The sequence below is a fragment of the Calonectris borealis genome, chromosome 4 (genome assembly GCF_964195595.1).
Source record: "Calonectris borealis chromosome 4, bCalBor7.hap1.2, whole genome shotgun sequence".
Lineage (NCBI taxonomy): Eukaryota > Metazoa > Chordata > Aves > Procellariiformes > Procellariidae > Calonectris > Calonectris borealis.
The window spans coordinates 49,629,178-49,637,032 of NC_134315.1; the positions used below are offsets into that span (position 1 = coordinate 49,629,178).

At 55.5% G+C, this 7,855-nt stretch overlaps 1 protein-coding gene across 10 annotated transcripts in view; it reads right to left on the reverse strand.

Moving 5' to 3' along the window:
• Positions 1 to 3,699, reverse strand: part of TMEM131L (transmembrane 131 like) — an 83,064-nt gene extending 79,365 nt beyond the window's left edge. For 8 of the 10 annotated variants that reach the window (XR_012673537.1, XR_012673538.1, XR_012673539.1 and 5 more), the window contains exons 1-2: positions 3,549 to 3,698; positions 3,125 to 3,195 (exon numbers count right to left, since the gene is read on the reverse strand). Coding sequence is in view for 6 of the 10 variants with exons in the window: in XM_075149459.1 (XP_075005560.1) it covers positions 3,125 to 3,195; positions 3,549 to 3,672 (195 nt within the window). In the remaining 4 variants the exon portion in view is untranslated. Of the gene's footprint in view, positions 1 to 554; positions 1,242 to 3,124; positions 3,196 to 3,548 lie in introns of those variants that run through there. The other 2 variants (XM_075149458.1, XM_075149465.1) reach the window with 2 other exon arrangements.
• Positions 3,700 to 7,855: the final 4,156 nt, after the last annotated feature.

A 7,855-nucleotide genomic window follows, 5' to 3' on the forward strand; every position in this document is an offset into this window, starting at 1 on the left:
AAGATCCCAAGCTGGGGGGGGGTGGCGGGGGAGAAAAAGCACAAATACATGTAAAGAGGGAAGCTGGGAGGGGGCACGCAAGAAGCACAAACAATGAAAGGGAAGCAAGAGGAAACAGAAGGTAGAACGACCGACCGGGGTGGAGGCACGGGGGCCCTGAGCGGCTGCGCTCCAGCATGCAAATTCATGCAGTTCACGTAGACAAAGCGATGCTGTGAGAGGCCTAGAAAGCAACTACAAATATTAAAATGCTTTGTTTCCCCCTCCCCGCCTCTTAACACGATGTCATTATTTGGTATGTGCTCTTGGAACAAAAGCACGCGCAGGCAACCTGACGGCTGAATAGGCTACCGACCTGTCCAACTTTCACCCTCAATTTCTGCAGGCAGCAAGGAATGCTCAAAACTGCTCTGTCACAGGCAGCTGATGATGCATGGAAAATAAGATAATAGTGCAAAGCCACGACAGAAGGGGAAAAGCATCCATCAGACAGCGTTGGTAACCCGCCAGAAATAGGCAAAAAGGCTGGGCAGACAGGGCAACCTAATCCATACCCCTGCTCAGAGCCTGCGACACACAGGCGGGAGGGAGGTGCTTTGGGTGAGGAGCATGCACGGTTCCTTCCCTCGATTTTTCACTCCTGCATGCGAAGTCCTTGCTCTCCTATGCTGCACTCCCGCCCTCCCTCCTCCAGAAGGGAACAGGAAGAACCAGATCGAGGAATCAGGACGCTTCCCATTCCCAAAGTCTTCCCCGAGACCCACCTTCAAACACATGAATGAAGCAACCCTTGAATATTCCCTGTCAAACGTTTATTATTCACTCAAAAGCAAGGAAGTTCCTTCTCTTATTGGACCCTCACCATTGCATCACCACTGCTGTGGTACACGAACACTGGGCAGCAACTCTCTGTGAGAGTTTAAGTGAGAAAGTCTGTTCTTGCAAGGAAGAGAACACGGACAACCTCCTCGTAGCGGTAAGTCAGACCATTTTTAGCGGAGCGTGGAGACCGACAAGCAATAAACCTCTTGCAAGTCTAAGCATCCCTCTGACAAAGAAAGGGCAGTCAGATGTTAACAGATGAAGCGGTTTTCCAAATCTCCAGAGCTGATGCTGGCATCTCCGCCGATGCCCCTCACTAACCCAGAACAGTCACCCAGCAGGGCGACGATGTCGAATTGCCTTCAGGACCTCGCAGCCACCGCAGGGGATCGCGGCAGGGTGGGTAACCCTCGACTCCTCAGGCGCTCAGAGCAACGCCACCACTCCATGGAAGCAGTGTTGGAAGTAGGGGCTGGGCTGTAGCCCAGCCTCGCTACATCCGCACGACAGACGGAGGTCTCCTTTCCTCCTCCCCCCAAAAACTGGAAAAGGCGGCTTCAAATTCGGCCGCAGGCCCCAAGCCCAAGAGGTGCTGGGTAAAGCCCAAGCCCGCGTGGGAACACAAATTCGGGCATTGGGGTTGGGCCTGGAACCAAGCTTCGGTCTTAAAAACTGTTTGAGGAACTCAGGACCTTCTGCTCCAGCTTGAGCAGTCACCGGCGCGTCAGATGCTGCTGCGGTCCCCAAGCTCAGAGGGGAAAGCCATGCAAAACAGCCACTGCACCACTAGTGCTCAGAGACTGGTTCATCTTGCTTTTAACATCCGCCTTTTATTTCAGCAAGCCTATCGCGATTTTCACTTATCGCTCTGTCGCAACTGAAACTAGAAGACGTGTTTTCTTTCCTGCGTACCTAATGCAGCGTCTACAGAAACGACAGAGGAGCAGCAGCCTCAGCCTCACCTTTCACTGCTGCAAGGACTCAGCAGGACCATACGCTCCACCACGCCAAGTTCAAGGGCCATTCATGCCTGGTTTTGCTTCAGTCACACTAGAGCTTTTTATGAGGATGCTCAAGAACAAAGTGTTTTCCAAGGGGACCTAATCTCCTCAGGAAGTAAACATCACGTCATCATCACTCAATTGCAGCTTTGCAACGAGGAGCAACTACAAACGACTGCATTACACGGTTCTACATCTAATGCATCTTAACGTCTTCAAGGTAAAGACTGCACAAGCAAAAGGCTGAGTTCCTTAAGCATCCCTGGTCACAGAGACTCTGCACCTTCCCGTAGCTACTACCACATCTGCACCAGGCAAATTCTGAACAGCATAACATATATAAATATTTTTTTAAGTATTTGTATATACAACAGATAATACTTTCATAACACCACAATACAAAATGCTGGGCTCTGCTAAGCAGCATCAGTTGTTAGCTAGCTGAGGAGAGAAACAATGCTTCTGCCCTTTTTCCCTACGTTAACGGGTATCAACGGCTGAGCACTAAACGGAGAATGATATAATGGCTTAAGAGAAATAAATTACTCTCTTTTCCCCCTCACATAAGATGATGTCCCTAAGGACTGCGTCTTCCCATTTACGAGCCTGGTGCCTTGAAGTCTAGGAAGGCCCAGCTGAACACATGGCAGAGTCCGTCAGTACAAGTTAAATGACTGCCTCAGATGCCATAAACTCCAGACCACCGCTTCCAGCACCCCACCTCGCTTACCAGCCGGGCCATGTATTTTACAGTACTGGCTCCTCTTCCCACACAGAATGTAACAAGGCATGTTACCGTTCAACAAAAGCGGCTAAACAAAACAAAAATGCGCTATGATGCGAGGAACAACATCATAAATGATGTGTCATTTGAGGGGAAAAATGGCTCCACCTGAGCAGGTCTGAGATAATAAATATATGCATATTCATCATACGCACATCCAGTATTCACCGTGCACAAATACAATCATTTACCAAAAAAAAAAAAAAAAAAAAAGGAAGGCGAAAACAAGAATAAAACCGAGGAAAAAATACAAAGCTGAAGAGCCACACCGCTGGTTGCAGCCCCGGTAGCGGCAAGGCGCCGGGAGGGGGAAGCCGCGGGGACGGGGCTGCGGCGTGACAGCGGGCCGGGCCGCCCCCCCGGCCCCACACCCGCCCCCCCGGCCCAAACCCACCCCCCAGGCCCTCAGGGCCCCGTAACGGCCCCTGGCCCCCCCAGGACCTCGGCCCCGGCCCCACCTCGCCCTCCCGCCCCCCCCGGCCCCAACCACCGCCCCCCCCTCCCGGCGCCCCCTCACCTGGGCGGGCAGCAGGAGCTCCCCCTCCTCGGCCTGCCACAGCTCCACCACGCCGGGAATGGGCTCGATGGCTGCGGGGGCAGAGAGAGAGAAACGGCAGATGGAGCGGCCGCGCTCGCAGGGGCCGGGGGCGGGAGGCCGGAGCCCGCAGGCGGCGGCGGCGTCTGCCCGGGGCTCCCGGCGCTGGGGCGGGCCCGCAGCGACGCGCGGCCCGGCTGACACCGGGACGGGCACCGCTGGGCGCAGGGCCGGGAAGAAGGGGGGCAATGCGAGCCACGTCCCGGTTCCCTTTGTGTCCCCGGGCTGCCACCGCGGCAGCCGCCCGGGGGACGGTGGCGGGGGCGGTGGCCCCGCTCGCACGCCCGGAGCGGGCAGCGGCAGCACCCCCGCTCCCTCCCCCGACCCGACCCGTCGGCGCCCTCACCTTGCCCCTGCGCCTCCCCGGGGCGAAAGCAGGGCAGGAGGACGTGGAAGACGCCCAGCAGGAGGTTCATGGCCGCGGCCGCGCGGCAGTAGCCGCTCTGCTGCGGGTAGCGCAGCCCCGCCATGCCGTGCCGCGCCGCGCCGTGCTGCGGCTGGGCGGGGGCGGCGGGGGGGCGGGGCCGGCGCGGACGCGGGCACCGCCCACCGCCACGCCGCGCGGCTGCGCGCCGCCACGCCCCGCCCGCGGCCACGCCCCCTCCCGCCAGCGCCGAGCACATGGCGCGCCGCCAGGCGGGAGCGCCCCCCCGCTCCCACCCCGGAGGTGCCCGAATCCTCCCAGACCCCCCGCAAAGCAAGAGGGAAAGGCAGGAGGCGGGGGAGGCGTAGGGGAAAAATGATGGAAAATCGGTTTTATGACGGCGTTTGTGCAAGTGGCGCATGGTTGGCGGCAGGACCGGGAGCTCCCCTCTCTCCCTGATACCCGTGTGCGATGTCACCGGGCCGGGGCTCGCGTGCTCCCTTCTTCTTTTCTTTTAAAAGAAAGCATTAAAACGGTGAGCGAAGGAAGAAAACAATGAGGCAGCGCGAAGGAGGAGGGGGTGGGAGAAGAGGGGGGGGGGGGGGAAACCAAAATAGCCCCGCTCTGGTGACCTTGGTGCAGATGTGCCTAGGGAAGGTGCTGCCAAAGCGAACGGCGGGTGTACGGTTCAGAAAATAAATGGGCAGTGGGATTTATTTGCCTTAGTATTCCCTGACTGCTTAGCAGCGCTGTATGTCAGAGGATTACTGCTGCTGGTCTGATCCATTTTGGTTTTAAGTAACTGTGCTGGTGCCTGATGGGTCTCTCCGGTAATTACGGCGTTTATGAAACACAAGTGTAGAACAGAGCCCAGCGATCGCGTACGCTGCTCATGCGGTTTTAACATGCGTCTCGCACGCCCTTCTAATCATATTTTAAAGCACTTGTCCCTTTTGCTCAAAAAATAAAACCTCAAATGCTTAAATTACAGGAAAAAACAGTTGTTAAACTAGTTGTGCAAACCTTGAGGAAAAAAGCAAGCAAATACTCTGCTAACAAGGTTTGCAGAACCCCAAAATTGCATCTGGTTCTCTCCTTACTGATCACACATAGTAACTCACATAAACAACGGAAACATGGTGCTTACTCACCAAAGGCTCGTAAATAAAGCCAAACAAATGACAAAACCCATTTTCAGCCCCGGACTGAGACAACACATGAGGCCGTTTGAGACCTCGGTCCCCATCGGCAGCGGGGCAGCCACGCGATGCCTCTCCGCTTAGCGGTTGTAAAAGCTTTTCCCACCCAGAGGCCATCCAGGTTTGACGGAGCCGCCAGGGCGAGGGCAGGTCTGCGTATGGGGAGCGCGTCTGCTCGCGGCAAGAGCAGAGCTGACCCCTGCCTTCAAGGAGAAGACTTTGGCGTTCACCCGTATTGCGCAACGGCCGACGCGTGGCGATGCAGTCTTGTCTCTTGCCCACGTCCTCCTCTCGCTTTCTCCTCTTCCCCCCTTTTTCCTGCTCTCTGCCTGTTAGATGGGTCTTTTATTTTCCGCCCCGTCCCTCTGCATCTTTCATCGCGTTGCCCATGCTTCCCCACAGGCGGGCAGAGGAATGGCTGCCCCGGTTGCAGGGGCGCACGCCGGGGCACCCTTCCGCCTGTGCCCCAGAGCGCCCCCGGGGCTTGCAGAGAAACAGCACCTTTTAAAATGGGAATGGTTGGATGTTTCTCTGCCGGCAACCGTGCAGCCATGCTTGGACAGGTGCAGGAATAGATGCTTTAGAGAGAAAGAGGGTTGTAATGGCGTAAACTTTATATAACAACCCCACCCCAGGGCTGCATGGCACTATGAACGTACTGTGCATTCGGCAGGGAACTGTTCCCACCACTTTTGCAACTGGTTCCATTTGAGATAGCAGTTAGAGCCATAGACTGATGTTACTTTAAATTATTAGCTTTTTCTTGCCGAGTTTTTAAAAACCGATGTCAGCACGAGCTGATGATTTTGCGCGTCTTACGTCTGAAAGTCGACTGCATTTTTAATGTCTGCAGGAAGGGGTCTGGCTGGCAGTAGGTCGGGGTTTAGAGGAAAACTCTCCTAGACGGTCTTGAGACTGGTTTAGCTAAATAGGTTTTAAGACGTTAGGCGAGAGAGGTGGCCTGAGCCGCAGTCCGGGCTGGGACCGGGCTCACCTGGGAGATGCTTCCCCCATGAAAAGCAAGGGGCACGTTTGCAGCCTTGGAAAGGGGGGAGCTGCAAGGCTTTCTGCAGGCATGGTACAGCCACCCCAGTTCGACGGCAGGGCTGAACACCTTGCTTTCTGGAGGCTTTTTCAGATGCAACGGGCAGGACCGGGAGGAAATCAGGGCCAGGATGCAGATGTTGCGATCGGATGAGGAGATACATAACGTTGCGTAACAGACATCAGATGGGAGCAGGCAGCCTAATGATGTTCCCGCTCCTGTGCCTCCGTGCATCCCGTTACCAGCTAAATATGCCTGGGACTGTTCTTCATGCGTGAGATGAAATCAAATGTACCTGCTGGTAAACACACGGAGATGCTCCTGGGCCAGCCCCAGGACAGCCTGGAGAGCTGCCCCCCGCCATAGAGAGCGCAGGGGAAGACCGAGCAGGGACGATGCTGGGTGGGCAGAGCAGAAGGGAAGAGGAGCGGGAAGCTTTTCCTCCCAGATAAGGCTCTAGGTGACTTCTGCAATCATAAGAAAATGGATATTTGGGTTTTTCCAGGCTGAAACATCTGCCTTTATTGGCTGCGGTTGCGCAGGAGGGGTCTCAAGACCCCCGTGTCCCGCAGCACCCACCCTATCTTCTCTTGGCCACGCTTGGCGGGTGCTGGCCCACGCTCCCCCAGGGAGGGTTCGCCTCCCCCCGCACTGTGTGGGGGCTGCGCTGCTCCTCCTCACCCGCAGCACCGCCCGCAGCGAGCCGGCGTGTGACATGCAACCCCATGCTCTGCTCACGTTGCCTTTAGGCAGCCTGGGCATCCCTAACACCGCACCCCTCGGTGCCCGGTTATGCGCACATCGGCACCGCCGCCACCAGCTTTCCAACTGCATCCGACCTACATTCGCCGCCTTCTCACTGCCGCAGCTTGATTTTATTTAGAGCAGCCTCGCTCATCTAGCCTCGCTGCGGACCCGTCGGTGAGAAGGAGCTTGGTGCATGGGATGCAGCGGGGGGCGGAAAAAGCTGCCAGCATGTCCCTGCTGGCCCCCTTTGATGGGCCACCATGGCACTCTTTGTTCCTCAAAAATTAGTGACTAATGCAGAGCCAATAGACTCACCCCGCTCAACCTGGAAAAGCAAACAATTGCTAAAACATTTGGATGAGGAACCAGGGGCGGGTGGTCCCACTGCGTGAACCCGGCATGGACCAGCCCGCGCAGCTCTCCCAGCTACCTGCAAATGTGTCAGTTCTTTTCCAAAGCTCGCAGACCTATTGACGATGCTGTTTTCCAGCTAGGGAAGATTTTTTGAGGCTATACACGTATTTACTATTCATGTGAAACAAATCCCTGCGCCGGCATACTTTAAGATCTTTGACTTGTTTTTCAGTAGTAGGATGTGCTGCTGAAGTATTTATTTTTGCTGTTTCCCTTGCCCTTGAACTACAGGGAAAAGGAGGTGAGTTTTACCTACAGCAGTCTGGAGATACCGCTGTAAACTTCTGCAAATCGTAAAGCACACAGCAATTAATCCAGCCCTAAATGCCATTACAAATCCCCATTACTTTCAGTGTGGGAATAGCTACTCGCCTTTCAAAAAAGACAGGACACTTTACAGAAATACTAGGCAAAATTAATTTCTGGGGGAATTAAGCCCAGCAGAAGCCTTTCTAGTCAAAGTATGCAATCATTTCATATGCAGCCACATATTACACCATATGCGGTTAATGCTCAAAATAAGTATAGTGGTCATCTATTTAGGGGCTTCCATTAGGTACAGCTTGAGAGATGGTATGCACCAAGGGTGATATATTTAAAAAAAAAAAAAGCCCCAGGGCGGTGGTCAGCCCGCCCTGCAGTATTATCTTCTCCTTACCATCCCCAGCCAGGAAATCGGCAGTGATAAGCCCCATTGGCATGGGCTGAAATATGCCCACCCTGGGGTCTGCAGCGGTCTCCGGCTGAGCGCAGGGCCTCTTCTCGCCCTCCCCGGCAGCCTCCCTCCCTCGTCGGGCTCTGCTTTATCAGCCCCGAGGCTGTACATGCCCCCACCCGCCCCGCACGCCCAGGGCCGGCTCTATCGGCACGTGCAGCAATGGCCG